The sequence below is a fragment of the Carassius carassius genome, chromosome 11 (genome assembly GCF_963082965.1).
Source record: "Carassius carassius chromosome 11, fCarCar2.1, whole genome shotgun sequence".
In the NCBI taxonomy this organism is placed as follows: Eukaryota; Metazoa; Chordata; class Actinopteri; order Cypriniformes; family Cyprinidae; genus Carassius; species Carassius carassius.
In genome coordinates, this window is record NC_081765.1 from 3,298,184 (window position 1) to 3,322,954 (window position 24,771).

Consider the following 24,771-nt stretch of genomic DNA (forward strand, 5'->3'; position numbering starts at 1 on the left):
CAACCAGATGTTTACGAGCTGGCTAATCTTAATGCAGAAGTTCTAGAGAACACTCTGTGCATATAGTACATTGCCAGTAGTGAGAGTCCTGCTTGCTGTAAAGCAGGAGCGACCAGCCAGCAGAGGATGCTGCTTATTCTTAAAGTCTTCATCAAGTTTGTTATTCGAATGGTCTATGTGGTCACAAGGCATGTGCCTTAAATATGGAACAGTTTGCTTTCTGTATAGCTTTCATATACAGAACACTTCTTTAATGCCTTAATCACGGGACAATTCCATATTATGGAAATGGTAAGGAACCCTACACACCAATAAAATTGTCCATCTATTGAGATGATATCATGAACAAATTAACAGCAGATTATCTTGGGGTCCCTTGTAATAGCTAAAAAAAACACACAAAAAAACACTAACCAAACCCTTCCCTAAGAAAGACATATCAGGTTGATGTACTTCAAGACTTTAACTTGTCTTTAACTTGGAAAGTAATACAAACTGTTTTGGTCTCATAAGAGGCATTGACATTTATACATTAAGCAGATGATTTTATCAAAAATTAGGAAAATAACAATGTATATAATCTATAAAACCATATAAAAAATGCTGTGATCCTGAATTTCAGTATTTTCAGTGCCAAAGTGAAATCTGCAAGCAAAAAAATGTCCATTGCCAATAGCGATGTAAGGTCACTTTACACGCTGTCTGTTGATCAACTTCTGAAATTTGAGTGACCAAATTGAACCCATTGCAAAATCTTCATAGGGGAAATCTTTTGCCTTTGCATAAAATTCTTGATTGCTTAGATTCCTGTTGAAATGACTGTATAGGGTGACCATATGAGCCATTATGCCAGGATGCGTCCTTGCCAGGATTTTTATATTGCCTAAAATATCCAGATTTTGGCTGTTTGTGCTGTGCAGATCGATCATTGTATGACATTCATAAGAGAGCATTAGAGAGCAGAGCAGACGGGATCCTTATGCACTCTCTTGGTACTTTTGGTGTCATACAATGATTGGTGCGCATCCAAACTACTTTGGATGTTTTAGGCAATATAGAAATCCTGGCAAGGACGTGTCCTGGGAAAATTGCTCATATGGTCACCCTAGTATACTGCCATCGAAAATTTGACAAACAATGACAAATCTGACCACACCTCTGTGAAAATGCAGAAGAAAAGAAGGAAAAAGGTTTTGAAAGTAACTGAAAGCTGAGATGATCTCATGGCAGATGATGGGTGAAGGTTGGAATGCTGTGTTGATAGAAAGCTGCTGTTATAAAAAAATAAAAATAAAAGTTTTGTTTTTAAGTGGGGTTGTATGTACATGGAGATGAAGACGGAGCCAAGCACTGAACCCTGAGGCACCCCTAATGTAAGATAAATGCCTTCCGTTTAGAAAACTCTAAAGGATCTTAAGGTTGGATGTTGAATTACTACTACTATTTCTAACCATACAGCTCCTGGGTCTTTGGGACTTAGGTAATGTGTGCATCATGCAGCATTATGAATATAACATATAATGTTCCTGTACTCTTGAGTAGCCAGAACTTTTAGCAGACTTTACAAGGATTAATCTATACCAGGGTTCCACAGATCTGTTCCTGGAGGTCTTACCTGTGATTTTCTAGGGATCCTGTAGATCTTGATGATCTTGCTCAGGTTTGTTTCATCAGGGTTGAACTCTGCAGGGCATTGGCCCTCCAGGTCAAGATTTGAGAAACTGGTCTATACTTTTTCTGGTCATAAAAACTAAATATTGATGTCACGTTACATGTCAGTATAACAATCTTAAATTGAGCTGGATCAGACTTCACACAGAACAGGACAGAAGGCAAAGTGCTATAAAACATATTCACTGCAATAAACGGTATGCAAATATATCTAACATTGCTCAATTAGAGTTTCAGAAATCCTGCTGATGATAACAGATAATTGGTTTGATTATGGTTTTGAGCTGATTGATTCTGGACCCTTAAAGTTGGTACAGAATGTTAAGAAGGATATTAGGGCCATGTCTCCATGGAGAAATGGTGTTAAGCCTGGATACTCATGGTTAAGAGGAGGGTTGATGCTGGGCTTCCATGATGAAAATGTTTTCGCACACAGGGATGTTGAACAGCATTAGATGAAAGAAATGTGTCAGTGCTCTTCTAAACAGCCTTCTGATTTTGATTTTGAGCTTTTATGTGATGTGAGTGCGTGAGAGTGAGAGAGAGAGAGAGAGAGAGAGAGCTGTAACAGTGGAGTGTGTGTTCATCATTATGAATAGATTGGGGAATTCGATGTATGAGCAGTGGTGTAATGAGTTAGTGAGTGTGTGAATATCTGTGTGTGTGCTTCAACAAGACATTAAAGTGAATTCATGTGGTAATAAATAAAAAAAATTGACTGTGGTCACTTTATCTCTACAGTGTATATAGCATTGTAGGTGTGTGTTATTGTTACTGAGAAGGCGTCCACTGTCCCTATGTTATGGAACGTAACACTGCACCCTATGAGGATCTGTAGAGGTTTCTCTACATCAAATCTTCTCAATTATTGGCCCCATGCAACAGTTTAAAGAATACAATTTTCTAAATGTGTGTGCGTTTTTAAATACTCAATAGCTTTTAGTTTATATACTATGTATGCACAAAAGCAACACATGTCAAAAGTAGGGTGTGGGAGTTATTTTAGCTAACTGCCTAAAATAAAGCAGCTGTTTGTAAGTTTAGCTGAATTACAGAATCACACAACTAACAGTTAAGTTTTGGTCAATCTCGCCTCATTTCCGAAACCACTTACTGTACAGTAAATAATAGGGGTGTAAAAAATATTTAAACTGAACCAAAAAAACCGTACTACACCATCCACGGTGCATACCACAATTAACAATGGTGTACCGAACAACCCCTGCCCTGTGAATAAAATAATAAATCAGCCCTAGTAGATGGATAATCTATGATATTCTGTGCTTTTCATATCGACAACAAGATGACACATTACACAACAATGGTTTATTCGAGTTAACATTTGTATTATATCAATCTATTAAACATGAGGTCAGTTATGACTTTAAAAAAAAGAAAGTACAAACAGTTCACATTAAGACCAATACAAAGTCTGATTTTTTCAGTTTGTATGAAGTTAAAAAGAAAATACATAAATGTACAGACTGTAACATGCATGGGATGATGATAATGTAGAATAGCTCATATTATTAATTCATTGAGATATACTTTCATGAGTCTGCTCTAAATTGTGTGCAGTTTTAATTATTTTTAACTAAATTAATTCATTTTTTTATGCATTAAACATATGCATGTTAAAATTATCAAATACCTTTGAAACAGATAAAAAATGCTTATACCCCCTATTCAATAATTAATATGATGGTAATATATCAATATATATATATATATATATATATATATATATATATATATATATATATATATATATATATATATATATATATTTATTTATTTATTTATTTATTTATTTTTTTTTATGAATTAAACAGACATTGACAGAACATGGTGGATGCATTAGATGTGTACATACAGTAGCAATGCATAGAATTGAACAGTATATTTTTTACATATTTTAGATACACCAAGCAGTAACACTCACAATTTTCCCTCTGAAGTTTTGGATTTCATCTTAGAAAAATATTTGCTTTAATATGTACATTAATCCTCAAAAAGGCCTAGTTCATAATTTGTATGGATATGTTTCCAGGATCATGTTATCAAAATTAACTGCTGTTTAAAAATAACACACTATAGTTTAAACAAAATGAATAAAGAGCTGTATGATTTTTTTGGTAACATTTTACATTGAGGTTCCGTTAGTTGATGTTAGTTAATGCATTAATTAACATGAACGAACCATGAACAGTACATTTATTGTTAATTAATGCATTTATTAATTGTATTAATTAATAAAGTATGTATTAATCTTTGTTGATGTTAGTTAATGAAAATACAGTCATTCATTGTTAGTTCATGTCAATTCACAGTAAATTAACTAATGTTAACAAGCACAACTTTTGATTTGAAAAATGCATTATTAAATGTTGAAATTAACATTAACTAGGATTAATAAATGCTGTATAAATATTGTTCATGCTTCGTTCATGTTAACTAAAGTAGTTAACTAATGTTTACTAATTAACCTTATTGTAAAAGTGTTACCGTTTACATGCTTTTTTGATTAAATTTCCTTAAAGGGATAGTTGACCCAAAACTTACACTGTAGAGATATCTTTCTTCTGTTGAACACAAAATGTTATATTTTGAAGAATGTTGGTAACCAAACAGTTGCTGTTGGCCATTGACTTCCATAGTATACTGATCGTTTGCAAAATATTACTTTATAGTTAATTCATAGTTTATAAATTGTAGTTACTGCATTAATGAACTCAATACAAATAGTGAGTTCTTCATTCATCACTGTAATTAACAGATTATTATTGTCTGATTAGCTCATATGTAAAGAGTTAGATAATGCTTTGTTAATAACTTATTAACTAACAAATAGTTTACAATTTCACAACAACAACAGCAACAACATAACAACATTTCCAAAAATAGCATAGAATCAAAATAACTAAATATCCTGCTCCTACATTATAAAACATTTAATTTAAGCTTTTATTCTTATTTTTGAGTATCATGGCAAAACATTATGAAAAATAGAAATCCTCAGCCTGGTTTAAAAAAAAAAAAAATTGTGTTCAACAGAAGAAAGAAATTTATACAGGTTTGGACTTAAGAGTGAGTAGATGATGACATAATTTTCTTTTTTGGGCAACTATCCCTCTAAGGCAAGTCAAGTATATATTGCAGCCTTCCTGAAAGAGATCATGTTAGTTTTGTGAAACAGCAGCAAGTAATACAGTTGGCATACAATCCGCTGACCAACACACAATCCCTTCAGGTGCTGTAAGGGAAGCAGAGTGGAGTTAAAATTCTGCTCAGAGTTAAATGCACTTCAGCACAATGGAAGCTGACACAATCACTCCATCTTGAAAGAAACATATGGGGTACTGTCAAAGATCTGATGTGTAGGATATTAAGAGGCACCAGAACTCCCACACAGGATGAGCAGCATAGATAGCCAGTGACACATGCTCAGGTCAGAGACAGCAAGCATTCAGACCTCGCCAAGAGCTGATCATGGGCTGTGATCTGTCCCAGACTAGTGAATCTGAGAGCTAAATGAAACAGTCCAGACACGGACAGAGACACAAGCCTGGTCACAAATGGGTCAGCAAATGGGCTGTGTTTGGTTCTCCTGATCAATGCCTTGCTGAACTTGATCATGAACCAGAAAATGACAGATCACAGAGCTGTGAAGAAGGCCATAAACCTGACTCCAGGTCTCGTGCTGTGTGGTGTGTGCCGAGATTCAGGTCTGAACTGGTTTTGGCCGGCTGTGTCAGACAGTTAACGTCATGTTCCTCAAGATCCACTGCTGTGATCGCCTGCCGCTGCAGTCTCTAAGAGTGGGAACCATCTTATCTTCTTCAGAAGGCATGTCCAGACACTGGTTACTGTTCACATGGAGCAGAGTCAGCCGCTGTGGGGAAACACAGATTTAAAGAGAAATGAAAAACAAACAACATTTGAAAAATAACGTTATGGATGAACCTCTCACTTTACACTAAGGTTTCATTAAGTATTTCAGCAAGTATTGAGTAATAAATAATTATACTTTTGGATTTACATGCCCAACACTGATCTTAGTTAATAGTGATTTCATTGTTTGCTAATACATTTGTTCATACGAATGTAGTATCTATTCACATTGATGCAATGCGACCTATCATGAACAATTGAAGACTTGTATTTTTAACTTCCGGAACAGCCAGAGACAAAACTACAGCATCTAAACTGAAAGTAAGTGATACATCACAGATTTTCCTATATTGTTTAAAATGGGGGTACAATGGTGTTTCGTGTATTCAGAGTTGTTCACAGTGTTAAAGAGATGGATTCTTGCTAAACATGGCCAATGTTTTAAAAAATAATTTAGAAGAATGACTGAGAATTTCTGTGCCGAAAATCTTACTTCCGGGTTGGTACAAGTTTCGGCTGTTTTTTTTTTTTCAACCGTGAATTTGAACGGAAGTCCTTATATGAGCATTTCTCCCAGAAAAGCATGCCCGCACACACACATTGACCAGAGAAGAGCGAGACCGCGCACATCAACGTGCTTCAAAATCGTCGGCAGCGCTGCATTGGATTTGTTAGAGAATGCCTCCAAATAAGTGCATTTTTGGATGTGAGGGAAAGTTTTCCAGGGCAGCAACGGAGTGTATCAAGTGCCTTTGTGTGTTCTGGTCATATGAGTGACGGATGTTTTCAAACAAGGCCCAAGTCAACGCTGGATTTGCACATCATTTGCTATTAAAACATGGAGCCGTCCCTGTGATAAAAGACCCCATTCATGTAAGTACAATTGCATCAGATTTCTGTATTTTGTTGGAAATCAGCACATAAATGAATATATGTTAAAGGAGCATTGCGTAGGTTCTGAAATTTCTAACCGTTACTGACACCAGTGGCCGTTCGAGGAACTGCAGCCAGTCTCATGCTCGTTCTCAGTTGCGCACGCTCTTTTTTTTTTTTTACTTACGAGGAGTGTCCGTGGGTGTCTGAGTTGTGCTGGAGGCTGGTCGCTTCTTTCCATCCGCAGAGTCCATTTGAAAACACTATTGCCGCTGCTTACTATAATGGCTGGCGTGCCGTACGGTTATAAGCCCAAGTAGACGAGAATGCACATGACGTCACATTTTGTGAATTTTCGCGCCAATTCGGGCCCGACTCCTCCACACACAATTGAGCCTACAGGCTGATAGAGGAAACCGTGGTGGCCAGTCGAGGTGTCATTCTTTTTTTTACATCATGGTTGGCTCATACATGTACAAATGAAAACTCTATCTTAAAGATTTTTTTAAGTAAAAACCTCCACATAGCTCCTTTAATGGAAACAACACGAAACATCAGTATTATAGCCTCCAGGAGCTCGGCGTTTTCCGGAAAGAATCAGAAAGCTGTATTTTTCTTTTATAATTATGATGAAACGAAAGACTTTTTGGATATATGAAGGATGCAGTACTACTCTATAGGTACTCAAGGTTAACATAAGATTAGGTGAAACTGTGTATGTTATGTACCCTTTAAATTGTAGTATATTATTTATCCGTAGTACTAGTGTTGGGCAGTTTCAAAGCACTGCTTCATAAAGCTTCGAAACCATTTGTTTTGAAGCAGTGAATTGGAGCAGGTATCAAATTGTCAAAGTCACATGATTTCAGTAAATATAGGGTTTTTCAAAATGTTCAGTGATTTTAATGATTTGCTTTTTGGGGCAATGATCTCTGTGAACCTGTGAATCATGCAAGTGCACCGAGATAACCCCCCAGCGGCGAACCATTGAATCAATATCTATAGTTTTTAAATGATCTTGGATGGGTTTTGTAAGTCTGTATACATTTTAATGAGACATTTGTGTAATTAAAAGGAAGAGTAGTGGTTAGAGTAGTAGAGTAGTAAAAGACTACATAATGGTATGTAATGATGTTAATTGCATTTAATATATTATACTTTCAATCAAACATTTGAAATGGGTTTGTACAAGCTCTTTTTATTTATGAGGTTTTGTTGCATTTACACAGTTTTGACCAGCAGGTGTCACTAACATGATGTTATCTTAAAGTTATTAATAAGATACAGTGATAAATGTGAAAATAAAGAGTGTTAAATGATAAAAACACAAACTGTGGACAATAAATTATTTTGGTACTTGTATAGCAGTCTGATCCTTCAAAGCATGCTCCTACTATCCCAAACTGAGTTCTCTTGCGCATCTTATTGCTCTGGAATGGCCGAATACACACAAATGACAGAAACATTTGGAGAAAGTGTTTATAGACGGTTTCAATGACAACGACATAAACAAAAGTTACTGCGCATGTGTACTTTTGTGCCTCTAGTAGTCCCTCTAAAGTAAATTGTTTTCTATAATAAGCAAAATATGTTTGCTGCGTAAATCAGACTTACTGAAATTATTATTAAATGTGCAGTACGTGCACGTGTTTTTTCAACAAAGCCTTTTTGGTATATCAGTCAGTTTGGGCTCAACCACCTGAGCCCAACTTCAGTCTACTCATCACCTTAACTTTAACTACTTTTGTACATAGACGGCCCTATAGACAGACTTTTGAACAAACACAGACCGGAAGTTAACTTAGGGCCAAGTGCGTGTGCCCGATGAAACCATCTATAAGTCCTCTGTTTTCCTCAGTTCCCTTGTCTTGTGATATAAAGTTATATTGTGGTTGTTGTCTCCCTCTGTTTCTGTGTGTTTTGTACTTGTACTGATAATTAAAAACTCGGTTGTGAATTACTACCTCGCCATGTGCTTCCTCTGAACCACGACCCGTGGCAATGCCTGCTGCCACCGATGTCATCTACAGTATGTTGATTGAACAACCAAAGGAAAAGAGAAACACACGCACTGCTTTTACTGAATAACTTTTGTAGCCTATTTCAACTATATAGTGTAGATTATGCACTTTATTTTACATTTGATGACTTTGCTTTGATGTCTTTGCTTCATTTTTATTTTAGAAGCCTAATGATTGATTGTTTACTTCAATAAAAGCTTGGGACATTTTTACTTATATTAGACTAGGTCAAAGAAAGAAATTTATTATTTGTAAAGTATTGGAATTTACATGAATTTCCTAATCCTTCTGCTCACAATGAACAGTTCTATAGTTTCAAAAAGACTGGGTTTGAGTCTCAGGCCGGCAATACCACAACTGAGGTGCCCTTGAGCAAGGCACCGAACCCCCAACTGCTCCCCAGGCGCCGCAGCATAAATGGCTGCGCATTGTTCCGGGTGTGTGTTCACAGTGTGTGTGTGTGTGTGTGTGTGCACTATGGATGGGTTAAATGCAGAGCACGAATTCTGAGTATGGGTCACCATACTTGGCTGTATGTCATAACTATACATTTTATTTCTCTGTTTCTCTAATTATGTGGTAAAGGAACTTGCATCTTTAAAGATTAATGAAACATAATTTTTGTTTGTGCTTTTTGCTCCATCATTACATTTAACGTCATTTTAACCCTGTTTAGTTCTTTGAGTTTGCAGAGAAGGTATTCAACACTGTCTCTAAGCATCGTGCCATCCAGAAGAACTCCAGAGGAAGATAATGAAAGCTGCTGCCCTGCTGAGTCAAGACACCCTTCCAAAAAGCCTGGAACCTGCGGGTGATTGCTACTCAACAGCTCTGAATGAAGGTAATCAGTCACTGTCTCGCACTGGGAGACAGGTGAGAATACGCACTGTTCTGCCTCTCCTCAACTGTAAATTGCTTAGACTCTGACACTATTTTACAGTTCATGCAGCAGACAGCATGGCGAATGAGGTGCCCGCATGCGGTCTTGTGTTTAGTATGAATCACTGAGCAGTTTGAGTTCATAATGAACAGCAGCGAGTTAGTGTTGTAGAACTCTCACAGAGCTCTCAGTAATTTCTGCTTTAATATCACTTTACAGCAGAGCTGAACAAATTAATTTGCACTTATGCATACTCAGACCTGCTGAAAACTGTAATTGGAAATTGTATTTTCAGCAAACAAGATTTCTCATCGATAACTATTGGATGATGCAGAAGATTTGGAATACAACACACAAGTTGAAAATGTACAGTATGGTGCTTTGTAGAGCTTGACAACCCTTGTTTACTGTCTGCTTTAACTATATGAGCAGCAAGAACTTTCTGATAAACATTTATGCTTCTGGAAAGAACTTTTACTAGGTTAACTATTAATTCAAAACGTGTGTGTGTGTCTGTGTGCGCGCTGCGAGCTAATATTCATGAGCCCAACAGACATGGATATGCTGACAAAATGCAATCTAAGGCCATAATCCACCATCTGCCAGCTCATAAATTTCAAAATACTATGAAAAATTATGCATTTTCATGCATGTTTGAAATGTTTTAGTTCTGATTAATTAAGTTATATACAAAAAAGTTTGCTTGACTGATTTAATATATTTCTTTAGAAGTTATGCTTTCAAATAAAATTCCACATACAGTAATTAAATCAAATTACATGCCTTTAAACTGTGCATACAATAGCTAAATATATTCTTTTATAACTTAATTATTTATTATATTTATATTATAACCTATGAATAAATTGAACAGTTGCTGTATTCAGAAAGTAATTTAATTTGCATTTATATATATAAAAAAAATCCATTACAAAAACTCAATTATACCATATTAGTTGGAATATCCCCCATTTAAAGACCTCAGATTCAGTTTAGGTCCCTTACCTTATGTACCAGATTACTGGAAACAGCAACAACAAACTATCTTAAATACAAAATGTGCAATGAAGGTAAATAAATAATAAATAAATCTTCAGTGAAAGCAGCAGTACTAGGACCAGGCCTTTTATTTCTCTTACATAATGTGGAAAATATTCATGTATTTACTTTTTTATTACTTAATCTTACATTTTATCAGAAGATGCTTGAACCACACACACACACACACACACACACACACGTGTGTGTTAAAAATATTTAAAAAATTGGTTATCCACTTCCAGCTAGTTTACCTGTACTGTTATGCTACTTGATAATACTTTGGTTCTAGCACAGATAACTTTACCGTACATCTGTAGCAATAAAAAAGAAGAAGCTGGATACAGTGATAATCTAGAGAAATGGACAAATGTTTTGAAATAGGGATAGTTCACCCAAAAATCATCTTCAGAACACAGTTTAAGATATTTTAGGTTTAGTCCGAGAGCTTTCTATCCCTCCATTGAAACTGTGTGTACGGTATACTGTTCATGTCCAGAAAGGTAAGAAAAACCTCATCAAAGTAGTCCATGTGACATCAGAGGGTCAGTTAGAATTTTCTGAAGCATCGAAAATACATTTTGGTCCAAAAATAGCAAAAACTACGACTTTATTCAGCATTGTCTTCTCTTCTGTGTCAAAACAAAGCAGTTTGTGATATCTGGTCCGCGAACGAATCACTCGATGTAACCAGATCTTCTTGAACCAGTTCACCAAATCGAACTGAATCGTTTTAAACGGTTCGCGTCTCCAACACGCATTAATCCACAAATGACTTAAGCTGTTAACTTTTTTAATGTGGCTGACACTCCCTCTGAGTTTAAACAAACCAATATCCCGGAGTAATTCATTTACTCAAACAGTACACTGACTGAACTGCTGTGAAGAGAGAACTGAAGATGAACACCGAGGTGAGCCAGATAATGACTCGTTCTCGAGTCAAGAACCGTTTCTGTAAGACGCGTCCGATTCGAGAACCAAGGAGCTGATGATACTGCGCATGTGTGATTCAGCATGAAGCAGACTGACACACAGAGCGTCTGAACCGAACTGATTCTTTTGATGATTGATTCTGAACTGATTCTGTGCTAATGTTATGAGTGCGGGTAAACCGAAGGCTTGAATTAAGGGCATTCATCGCCAATGACTTCATTACATAGATCGAAAAAGAATTGGTGAACCGTTTTCTTCAACCGGTTTATTGAATTGAACTGTCCGGAAGAACCGTTTTGCAGAAAAGAACCGAACTTCCCATCACTACTGGTGATCCGAAAACCGATGCAACCGGTTCTTGAAGTCAATCTTTTGTTCGTTATCTGGCTTGGCTCAGTGTTCATCTCTCTCTTTACAGCAGTTCAGTCAGTGTACTGTTTGAGTACATGAATTACTCCGGGATATTGGTTTGTTTGAACTCAGAGGGAGTGTCAGCCACATTAAAAAAGTAAACAGCTTAAGTCTTTTGTGGATTAATACGTGTTAGAGATGCGAACTGTTTAAAATGATTCAGTTTGATTTGGTGAACTGGTTCAAGAAGATCCGGTTACATTGAGTGATTCGTTCACAAACCGGATATCACAAACTGCTTTGTTTTGAACTCTCTCTCACAACAGACACGGAAGAGAAGACAATGCTGAATAAAGTCGTAGTTTTTGCTATTTTTGGACCAAAATTTATTTTTGATGCTTCAAAAAATTCTAACTGACCCTCTGATGTCACATGGACTACTTTGAAGATGTTTTTATTACGTTTCTAACCATGGACAGTATACCATACACACATTTTCAATGGAGGGACAGAAGGCTCTCTGACTAAATCTAAAATATCTTAAACTGTGTTCAGAAGATAAACGGAGGTCTTACGGGTTTGGAACGACATGAGGGTGAGTCATTAATGACATAATTTTCATTTTTGGGTGAACTATCCCTTTAATGCTGCATGTCAGAGTAAAAATGTCCTTGGTCACAGTAGGGTGGAGAAATGGATGGAGGTAAGGAAAATAATAAGCATTAATACAGTATGTGGAGCCATAAGATAAATGTATTGCTACAATGACAGTCAAAGACCACGTGGTTCTCAGAGATGGATGTAGTATCTTTGTGTGGTGGGTTACAGATATCTCTGGTTGAGATGCTTTTATCTGTGGGCATCGGAGCAGGACACAGACAGCATCGTCCTAATGACGGATCTGTCACGGGGCTGCTACAGCTCAGGAACAAGGAGCAAGGAACAAGGAGACCAGGAGTTCAGATCCAAGGGAGCTCTATAAGCTGATGGTATGTGACCCCGAGCCGGAACAGCATCATGAGAGAGAGGGGTAAAGGGGTTACTGCTTACTTTGTTTAGGATATGGTATTCTGTCACGGGGCTGCTACAGCACAGGAACAATGGGAAAGGACCAGGAGTTCAGATCCAAGAAGTTTAATCGACATATAATAGGGAATCATTTGTAGCACACGGGGGTGACATAAACAATATCGGACAGAGAAACTGAGAACCCAATTTAAAGGCATGACTATACAAGGGTAGAACGAGGAAAACCTGGAACTAATAAACACAAACAGGGAACACCTGGAATCAAATCAAGGGACAACCTAACTAAGGAACAGGAAGTACCAAATAAGGACATACAGAAACTCAAAACGTGGAACATAGACATGACCGGATCACATCGGTATATACTACTGTGAGCCCCTCCCTAAAGTCAATAACACTCATTCAAACTCATGCCTATTTTACTAAGAACATAAAACAATACAGCATAGCTCTAAAATACAGGGGTGTTTGAAGAAGAGGTCAATCAAATACTGATCCTTGGGATCAGGAACCCAAAAATGATTACATACTGTATACAACAAATCAGGACATCCACAACCTTTTGAAAGGTCATATGATGCGATTTCTTTTCTTTTTTTTGTCTTTGGAGTGTTTCAAGCTCTTGGTGCATGAAGAAGATCTGTAAAGTTGCAAAGCCCAAAGTCTAAAATCCAAAGAGATATCCTTTATCAAAGTTAAGACTCTGCAAGGCCCCCCTAAAACAGCTCATTCAAACACGCCCCCACATGTCTACCTCACTATGTGGATATATTTGTGTAATGCCATCCAAATGTTCACGCAAAGAAAGAAGGCGTGATTTTAGTAACCGCAGTAGTTGTTGAAGCAGCCATGTCAGAGGGATGTTGTGTGTATCTAGGAGAAAGCAAAATCACTTTATTTGGTGTTCCAAAAGTAGATGCATTAAGGAAGCTTTAAGATTACTTACAACAGAATAGCAATGAATTTTATGGATGACCGTTTTGTGAACCTAGGAGAGGAGGTCTGTAAATGGGTTTCAATTTATTTTATTGTATCAATGCAATGTGAACTTGCATCGTCATCACATAAAAAAAAAAATCAAGTTAATAGAAATTTTTGAGAGACCATATGACTTGCACACTACACAACACTGACTTATTTTGGTAGGAAAGAGCTTTTAAAGCATTAAAATAAATATAGATTTGTTGATAAACAAAAGGTTAGATTAATATTTTTAAATGTGTGATATATTCGGCAGTCCACTCAGTAAACAGAATGTGATGTTAACCGAATAAATGCTGTATCCTTTACAACATTGGTCGGCAACAAATCTGTCCCACCGGCAATAAAATCTTCCTGCACCCGCACACAGATTATTTTGATAGTGGCTGGTTCTGAGATAGATCTGTCATGACAGCAACAGTTATTCACAATCACTTTGTCTTTAAGGATTTCAAAATACAAGTTTTTGCAGCAATGATTTATTTTGAGATGAACTGAGTGCTTTTAATTTGAAAAGCATTTAATTTGTGGTGCAGTCTAATATAATGTATTCTTTACAAACAGCGACAACTTCATTGCAGATAAAACACACCGGCTTTGCATTCACAAAACTAGATAGGATGTACGCAGAGTTGTGTTTATATTCTTCTTTGTAGGCCCTATTTTTGCTGTCAGCATTACTCTTTAAACTCTTTGATAGTGTCACTTTCTTTCACCAGCTAGCTTAAATGTTAAAATCACTCTGCACACAACGTAATAGAGTACCTCTAGCATGCAAACATTACAATAAATAAATAAATAATTCCCATTTAGTACATGGGGATGCCAAGAAATAATTATGTGTGTAAAAGTAGGCTACGCCAAATAATTATTACAATAAGTTAGGCTCCACCAGAGATCATTCGCTCATTACTATGGACTCTTGCACCACACCACACTGTTGCACTTCACTCCGGACTACATTTCCCATCATACATTTCAATGATTACACCAACAGCTGTAACCAATCAAACACACTTTGCATAAGCCATGGACTTCCTCTTTCTCGCTGCCGAGTATTGTTTAGTACTTATCACTGTTAAAGCTGATAGCTACTCTATGGAGCCTCTTTCCTTGCCCTGTTGTACTCCTAGTCTTGGTTTTGTTTTGCCTTGCCTGATTTCTGGTTTTGATTCTCATCTGTGTTTTGGATTACCCCTTTTGCCTAGCCCTATTAATATTGTTTGCTGATCGCAGACACACGCTTGCCTTTGGATTACTCTTTGTCTTGTCTATTTTATTAGTTTGCTGTGTATCGACCCATGTCTGTTTCTGACCACGTTAATGAATAAAGCACTGGAGATGGATCCACACACTTCCACTGTTTACTCTGAAACAGTTAATGACTGTCCTTCTACAGGATTTAACACAGAGTAACATCTCACTACTAGTTATAAAAGACACTGTTACAGTCTGTCACAGGCAATTCTAGGTTCATTTTCCATCAATTCATTTCTTGCCCAATGCCAAACTTACTTGTCAACCCCTGCTTTAGAAAATGTGTGTAAAGTGTGCTTGTGTAAAATCATACTGTACTGCCATCATTCGCAAATGGTCGATGAAACAAAAAACCTATGAGTGAAAATCAGCTAGCATTAATGAAGCATTGGTGGCCAAACATATGACGGAAAAAGAATGCAGATTAAAAATGCTGTGTTAGACATTCAAATTCAGGGTTTAGACAATAAAAGCCCCTCGTTCTGTCAGTGCTGAGTGCAGCTGCTGTGAGAGCATGCTAATGCAAAGGGTCCATCTCCACAAGCCCGAGCCATGAAAGAAACCTTCACAATGAGATCACATCAAAAGAGCCTGTAAACAAAGACAGGCACAATCCACCATGAACAGATAATCAAGCTTAAAACCACCTTCCCTGATCTGATGCTAAATAATAGCTGGAAAAGGTGAACATGCTGGCTACCAGAAAATATTCATTTCACCATAAAATTAGCATGAAATAAAAACACATTTCAAATGAAATTTAATTTGACATTAAGGTGCTCTGAAGGTCCTTGAAATAGTGGCATACATCTAGCAGCTTCTGTGATGTCTGTTTTAGGATTTGTGTGTCTCTCAGTTGCTGTCCTCTCCCATTTCTCTCAAAAGGTCAGCAATAATTGCTCCTAAACGCATGGAAACCTGCTTTGAATGCGGACTCACTGCACAGCCGGAGCTCCATAAACCAGTTCCACATCAAAAGGCCTCACATTCAAAAAATACTATAACCAAATATCTAATTTAAGATTAAATTAATCCATGTGTGGTTCATTCTCAGGAAGACATTTGAGTTGTATCCTTTACAGCGATATCGTTGACTTGATTGCAAATGATTGCACAGATACTATTTAAACTGAACTGAGATGATGACATCACTGAATTAAATGATGAACTGCCTTTAACTGTCCTTTTGCATTATTGACACACTGTTTTCCTAATGAATGTTGTTCAGTTGCTTTGACGCAATCTTTTTTTTGTTTAAAGCATTATATAAATAAAGGTGACTTGACTTGACTTCTATGCATCTTCTGATGATTTACTACTGATTAAGAGCAATTTTATTTTTAATTAAAATTATTCACCGTTATAATTACAATACATATTACACATAATTTTAATATAAAACATGCAACTCTGTCAAGTGTTACTTTTGTAATGTATACATTTTTTTTTAAATAATAGTTATATTATTTCAAGTAACATTTTTTTTTATATAGTTTAATTTTAGTTAATTTTAATAAACCTAGTTATGCCTAAATCTAGTTTGTTTTACTGAATTGTATTGAATATTCTTTTCTTTTTCTTTTTTTTCTAAATTCATGTGCTTGGTACAAATCACACAAATATTCACTGTAAATACAGAAAGCATTTTGAATGTAACAGTACTGGTGAAAAGAGAAACATCACAAAAGCCATGTCACAAGTTACTTTCTTTCTGTTCTAACGTGTGATTTATTACAAAGCACACTGAACCTAAGTAATGAATCCAGAAATTAAGAGGATATCTATTCAAATTACAAGTATATAAATTCAGTAAAATAATGTAATGTGCTTTTGTTTTGGGTTTAGGATTAGTGACTATAATTCATTTAATTTTATAATATTTATTTATTTATTTATTTACTTCTTATTATTATTATTCATATTATTGTTATTATTTTAAAGTGTATTGCTCAAACGTGTATTGCAGTATAGTTTAAAAGGGTTTAGCAGTAGACTTTTTAAACTAAATTATACATTGTTTGCTGAGAATGTCTCATGCCAAGTCCATGCATAGCTCCATTACATATCCAAAACTCAAAAACACTTGAGAGACCAACTAAAGTAACAGTAAAACTAAAGCCAGAATTGTGGGCAAAATAATCAAACTCATCTATAAATATATATGAATGTGGGGAAAAGAACAGTTGCCTACCTATACCCTCATCACCTCTACAGGCTGATTTTGGATTGGGCTACTGGTGCTTTCAAAACTGACCTGCCATCAACAGGAAGTTGTGGTAGTTACAGAAAGTAATCAGTTGGACTGTAGTAGAGCTTCTTAAAAACCTCTTGTCGGGTGAAATTTTGGAGGATCCAGGCCTGAAGGGGACTATCGTCACAGTACTCCACCGTCTGGCCATATGTCCCGTCCTCCAGCCGACGGATGGTCAGACATGACTGGGTGATGATGTGCAGGAAGGTGTGTTTCTGGTGGTTCCCATGAAAACATGATGACAATGAGGTCAAACTGTGGCCCAGTCTTTTACATTTTAAGTCATAGTTTAATAGAAGTACAATTTAAAGAAGTGCACTTGCTATAGTATGCTAGTTAGCACTTTAAAGTAATTGTAAATAATTTGAATTATAATTTTAACTTTAGTGTGTTATTTAGTATTAGATTTATATATATTTTAAATGTACTAAATTGCAACTTCATCATTAAAAATGTGAAATCATAAGTATATTTAAATGCATGACTTTCAATATGAAGTATTAAAGTATATTTTAGTTTAGTTTAGCTTGTCTGTACATTTTGCAGTACACATTAAAGCATAGTTCAAAGACAATTGAAGTAATCTTTATGAAATCATGCATTAAAAAATATGTACTTTCGTCCTAATTAGCAGAGTATTATTATTATTATTATTTTAATTTAGTTGCAATTAAATGTCCAAAGGGGAAATAAAAAGAGACCGAGACCACAAATGAAAATTTCATTTTGGTAACACTTTACAATAAGTTTACATTTGTTAACATTAGTTAACTACATTTAAAAACATTTGCAAACTAACAATGAAAAATACTTATAGTGTAAAGCAATTATAAAAGTCTATAATTCAGATTTTTTCTCAATACTTGATCTGACATTGACAAAGCCTGATGATCCACGCTTATTCCCAGGTTTATTTTTGGCTTTTGAATCCAAGACTATGGGATCCCACTGTACAGTACATATACACACAGAGGGTCTAAACAAGGGCACACACTAATGGGGGTCACGGGAAAAGGTCAGATGTGTAAATGTAAATGTAGGGCTGGAATGTCAGAAAATAAGCGTGGGTGTGTAGTTTGTGTTCATCATGTAATGACAGAAGTAAAATGTAATGGGGTTGACTTAGGTGGAGCAGTGCTGCATTAATGTCTCCTTACCTTCTAGCTGTTACATTGGAAACAGTCCCAGAAACACAGCAAATGACTCTATCTCAGTAAACCCAAATCATCAATTTTCACATGCAGTTTAAAAAAACTAAGAGCTATTTTTAAAACAAATGCATGTCTATCTGGTTGCTGGGTATGAATTAATGGGAAACAGAAACACAAATTAATGGTGGGAGATTCCAGGATGCGAAATGATGTCAGTATCATCTTTCTTTGTATTTTGATCATTAAGTTCTGCAGAGGTGAAAACCAAACACTGGATACATGTTTATGTCCAACATCAAAGCCACTGAGTGGATGGAGATCTATTTTTAGATGGCTTCTGATTTCTTGAGTCCCTTTGTGATTTAACACTAAAGTTCATTAAGGCTCAAGTGCGATGTCCTCTTTTAAACTCATTTAAACTTTAGACTCATTTATTTGGAAATATAAGCGTCAGAATCGACTTGGCTGACAAAGAAGTGTGATCGGTTATAATAATAGAAATATCAATAGCACCAACGATCTCTAAAGCTTCTTCTTTATTCAGCTGTGGTGTATGTCATATGTGTTTCTTGATATCTTGAGAATGCTGTAATGAATCTCAGATATTGATTATGATATAGTCACTGAAAATCAATGTGTGGAGAGGCTTGTGGAAATGTTATAGGGCAGTATAGTAAACAAATATATTTGAGTACAGGCCTACAGGCTCTATATGAATTCATGCAACTGTGTTTCTCACAACGTGACTCAGTTGCAGTGGGAGTCTAGTTCACAAACACCACTACCAGAAGATTCAAACAAAACACAGCAAACACAATTCAGATGATCTTACCTTAAAGTCATACTCCCATTTGCCAACATACTAAGATATGTATAGAAAGAACAGTTCATCAGTTTCCAAGGCCAGTAAGTGCACAGCATCGCAAATGCACACTTCTGCACCAGGATGATCAATATCCAAGAAATATGAGATATTCCAAAAATAAAGAAGCACACAAAGTGGATAATAATGTGATATGCAGCACCATCTGGTGGTTAAGAGCAGAGGCTTTCAACTAGCTGCAGGTCTAATGTGATATAGTTAACTCTTTATTTTAAGGACCAAATCCCACTATATTGGCTGTTTATTATACAGCCCATATAGCAGCAAATTAAGAATGTATTGAGAGAAAAGTCGTAGTTAATAGTTAACAAGTGTTACCTATTCTAAAGTGTTAATGCATATATTAATGCCTTATTCTACATGACTATATTTTAGATCCCTTAATTCTACTCCACACCTAAGCTTAAAGGGTTAGTTCAATCAAAAATTTTAATTTGTCCATGTTCTACTCACCCTTGAAGCATCCTATGTGTATTTGACTTTCTTCTTTCAGAATAATCCAATCGGAGTTATATAAAAAATTAGGTTTCAGATTAGTTTTAATCTATGTAAAAAATAATAATAATAATAACAAATTTCATATAATTTTGTAATGCCGCTCTACTGTAAACTTTAAGTTATGCTGTTACTAGTTCATTAGCTATCTATGTCTAACACAATTTTTAGTTTAAAAGTACATTTTGAAGTATACTCTAAAGTACTAGTTTAAGTAGACCTTCAGTTAACTTTTGTACAATACTGCTTGATTTATACCTTTACCAGTTATTACATAAAAAGACTTGCTCATTTTTGACTTGATTTGACAAACGTTTTGTGATAAAAATTTAGTAGAAGTCAGTATGAATCAAATGTTACATGCATACATGTGGTACATGCATAACTTGGAAAAAAACTGTAAATATGATCAGCCAAATGTTTATCTGTTTCTGTGTGGGTTAATAGCTCTTTGTGCAAAATAAATAAAATAAATAAAATACAATAAAAGTTTAGCTTCACCTTAGTACTAGTTAATCAAAGCTATTCTGTCACCCCAAGGCTGACTTATTACAATACACTCTTTTATATCTGCTTTAAAAGAAGTGTACTAACAGCACACTTGAATACAGTTCTTTTTCTTCTTCCTTTTTTTAAGGGAAGCTATGTGTAATTTGGTTTAATTACATTGACAGAGTTAGTGTGTGCAAGAGTGATGTGGTTGATGTGTGTTTGTGTGTGTGTGTGTGACATATTCTGTGTAATATGTACCTCTGCATCATACTCAAACATCTGGTTTCCTTTCATATGGTGGCACTTCAGCATAACAACAGGTCCGTTAAGCCGTGATGCATCAAGGCACAGATCATCAGTTCGGATCTCTTTGTGAGCCGTATATGAGAACACCTGAAAATGGATTAATCAGCTGGAATTTAATTCTGTTAATTATTATGCAATCCCTTACTTTATTTACATTAACATTTGCTTACTTATATATATATAATCAACATTTTAGCAATTGTGTTAGCCATTTTTTCAATTTAGCAACAAAGAGTAAAGGATTAGTTCAACCATAAATTTGCTATCAAGCTTACAACAAAGATGCAAAAGCACTTTAAAAGTATCATAACTTAATCTGTCTTTCACTAAGTCATCCTGACATCCTCCTTAGCTGTCCTTACAATGTTCCTGATTCACAAACAATTAATAATTTTTTTTTTTTTTGAGACCTATCTTTTCACAAATCAGTTCACAGATGCGTGCTGGATGATTCGATCACAGTTCACATGGATCCAGATCTCGAGTTCTCAGTTCCACGCTGACTCAAAGATCTGCTTTCAGCATTTCAGAGGTAAAGATTAAGACCAGTTAATAATGTCTTAGAAATGTGTTCATCTCACAAAATTGTTGTATTACTTTAGAAGATTTCATAATGCTCGGATGATAGTTTTCTGGTGCTTTTGCATTCTTTTACAGCCTCAGTCCCAATGCATTGTCCATATTGTGCATTGCATTTCATTTTTGTTTTCAACAGGAAAAAAGAAAACCATACTGTAGACTGAGGTTTGTATGGATATGATTAATGTTGGATGCATTATTTCATTTTTTTTTTTTTTTTTTTGGTTTCTGGTTTACATTTAAAAGTATATGTACGGTAATCATTTAATTTGATAACTTTCTCACCTGGTTGCCGCCCATTCCATGACAGCTGAAGAAGCCAACCTTTTCATTCTCTTTACGGCCCATGTTATCCACACACTGATTTGTCTCAACATTTCTGATCTAATAACACAAGAGGATAAAGCCTGAAGATTTCATAGAAAGCAGTGTTCTTTCAGTCAAGCACTGTAAGTCGTATATATATATATATATATATATATATATATATATATATATATATATATATATATATATATATATTATTATTTTTTTTTTATTTAACATTGTCCTTGGGTTTTATGAAAAAAGTATAACTGGTGAAAAGCTTCAAAAACATTTATTGCCTACTGCATTGAAGGAACAACTCAACTGAGAGAACTGCTCAACACAACAAGAACAACACTGCGTGGCTGGGCAGGAAGAGAAATTGTTTTGCATTGCAGAGCTCTTGGCATAACCCCACATGTTAAGCTGCAATTGTATTGAGCAAAATGACAAACTGTAGCAAACTTTATTGACAAGTCTGATTCTTTTAATGACCATGTCAAACAAGAAAATAATATTTTATTTGAAAAGTCTGTTTCCAAAAAGTATGAATGAGGATTTTTCTCTTGAAGACTTTTTGTGAAGGTGTTTAAATTGGGTTGTATGAGTAAGTTGTTTATGTGTAAAACATGTAATCTGATGTGCATCTACTCTGATTTGGGTGATTGTTGCTTCTGGGTAGTTAACTCTAATCGATTAGTGTGATGTCATGAGTGAAGCTTGTCAACTGTTGCTAATTTGTGAATGAGTAATCCAATATGCAGATGTTTTTAAATGTCTGTGTATAATGTATGTTGAAGCTGAGGACGGCTATTTTTATATGTATTAAAGTTCCCTTCATCACATACAATGCTGGATTATTTTTCATATTCTTGTACACAGTTTGTTTCCATGCACCTAGTGAATTAGAAAAGGTGCGCCAGATCCCATCTCATTAGTATAAACTTAAAAAAAAGAAAAGAAAACTCTCTTACCTCCCCAAGTGAGAAATATCTGCGTGGAATCTGCGAGTCGGGGTAGATGTTCTCCAGGTACCATGAGAAGGGTTTACACTTCAGAGATTCCCTCAAAGCCTTCCGAGCAGAAACATCCCCATAATCCACCCGAACCACACCTGGAGAATCAACATCCATAACATTCATCATATCCTGCCCTTTCATATCAGTGAAATGTGAATGCATGACCATCTTTTGTAAACTGCTAAATGAATAGACGTAAATAACCAGGTACAGACATTAAAGGGGTCATATGATGCAAATTCAATTTTACTTTTCTCTCTGAGTGTTACAAGCTCTTGGTGCATAAAGAAGATCTGTAAAGATGCAAAGACTGAAGTCACAAATCCAAAGAGATATTCTTTATAAAAGTTAAGAGTCATCCACGCCCCCACATGTCTACGTCACGATGTGGGAAGATTTGCATAATGCCTCCCAAATGTTCACCCAAAAAAGAAGGTGTAACTTTTATTCTCGCTGTTGCCGCTGCAGCCATGTCGTTGATACGCTGTGTGTTTAATTGTGAAAGTGAAACTATTTTGTTTGGCCTTTTAAAAGAGGACACAACTAGAAATCAGTCATTAAGTTGTATTTACACCACTGTTTCAGAACAGTTCAACCCAAATGTTTATATGTGTGCTGCACATTTTACGGAGGACGAGGACTGTTTCCTGAACCAGTAGCCTACAATGGCTCTGTGTCACAAAGGCTGTTTCTATAAAGTAGTGATGTCCGATTCGTGAACGAATCGTTCAATTTGACCAGTTCTTCTTAGTGAACCGGTTGAAACAGTTCACCAAATCGAACTGAATCGTTTGAAACGGTTCGCGTCTCCAATAAGCATTAATCCACAAAAGACTTAAGCTGTTAACTTTTTTAATGTGACTGACACTTCCTCTGAGTCAGAATAAACCAATATCCCAGGGTAATAAATTTACTCAAACACACTGACTGAACTGCTGTGAAGAGAGAACTGAAGATGAACACCGAGCCGAGCCAGGAGCCTGTCCTCCAACAAAAAACGACCATATAGGTCGTTTGTGCAAGCACCTTATTACGACCTATATTTACGTTTTAAAGTTAAGCACCCTCTAGCGGGCGTAAAAATAATGACAGTATCGCGTTGCGTCTGTCGTCATGAAATGACGTATAACGTCATTACCAATCAAAACGCACGTTTATTTAAATGCAATGTGTGGGCGTTTTACACCGATCTCACAGTATTTCCTACATATTTTACTAGGTGGCTTATTCGTTCGAATGACCACACCTAACCCCACCCCTAAACCTAACCCTTACAGAAATCATGCTAAATTATGATTTATTGAGCATATACATTTTCGTGCACATCCGTTCCCTGGGATCGAACCCATGATAGCATGATTACCTATCAATGTATAGTGCAATAATCTACCAACTGAGCTACACGAAACGCAAATCAGAGTGCAAATAAAAGAGTACAAAACATTAATATGAAAACGACCTTTTGCCAATAGGGGCGCAATTGTATTATACGCTCTGATGGGTCGCATTTCAGAGATTTGGACAAACGACCTATACGAGTGTATTGGTTGGAGGACAGGTTGCGAGCCAGATGACGAACGAACACGCCCACTGCTGGAGCAGTTCTCGTTCTCGAGTCAAGAACCGGTTGCATCGGTTTTCGGATCACCAGTACACTGAACCGAAAACCGTTTCTTTCGGACGCGTCCTTTTTGAGAATCGATGAACTGATGATACTGCGCATGCGTGCAATTTTTCAAGTACTTTGTTAAACATCGGAAAGTGTGATAAAATAACTATATTTAAACTATTTTTTTTATATTTTTTTTTTAAGATGAATGTTTCTAATCTGTACATTGTAGATTATGTAAAGGCCAAATGGGTTTTCAGGGAAGTTGGGCAATAATCAAGTCTTTAAAGACTCTATGTTTAATAGGAATAAGGGATGATAGTGTATTTATAGCTAATGATGACCCATTCACAAATTGAGTTTGTAGTAAACAGAACATGAACACGAGTAGAGCAGCTGATGATACTGAACTGCAGCACGTGCCGGTTACAGCGATTCTCATTCTCGAGTCAAGGACCGGTTGCATTGGTTTTCGGATCATCGGTACACTGAACTGGAAACCGTTTCTTTCGGACGCGTCCAATTCGAGAACCGAGGAGCTGATGATACTGCGCATGTGTGATTCAGCGTAAAGCCAACTTACTCACAGCGCATCTGAACCAAACTGATTCTTTTGGTGATTGATTCTGAACTGATTCTGTGCTAATGTTATGAGCGCAGCATAAACCGAGGGCTTGAATGAAGGGCAATCTTGCGAAACGTAAGCTAATTTAATAACAAATACATCGCAATGGATTATGTATAGTAAATGGATC

The 24,771-nt window shown here is 36.0% G+C and overlaps 1 protein-coding gene across 1 annotated transcript in view; it reads right to left on the minus strand.

Annotated features, from left to right (window-relative positions):
• Positions 1 to 4,193: 4,193 nt before the first annotated feature.
• Positions 4,194 to 24,771, minus strand: part of LOC132152623 (polypeptide N-acetylgalactosaminyltransferase 13) — a 70,192-nt gene continuing 49,614 nt past the window's right edge. The window contains exons 9-12 of the mRNA XM_059561385.1: positions 22,363 to 22,502; positions 21,368 to 21,466; positions 20,456 to 20,590; positions 4,194 to 5,563 (exon numbers count right to left, since the gene is read on the minus strand). Of these exons, the coding sequence (XP_059417368.1) occupies positions 5,423 to 5,563; positions 20,456 to 20,590; positions 21,368 to 21,466; positions 22,363 to 22,502 (515 nt within the window). The 3' untranslated portion in view covers positions 4,194 to 5,422. The remainder of the gene's footprint in view (positions 5,564 to 20,455; positions 20,591 to 21,367; positions 21,467 to 22,362; positions 22,503 to 24,771) is intronic.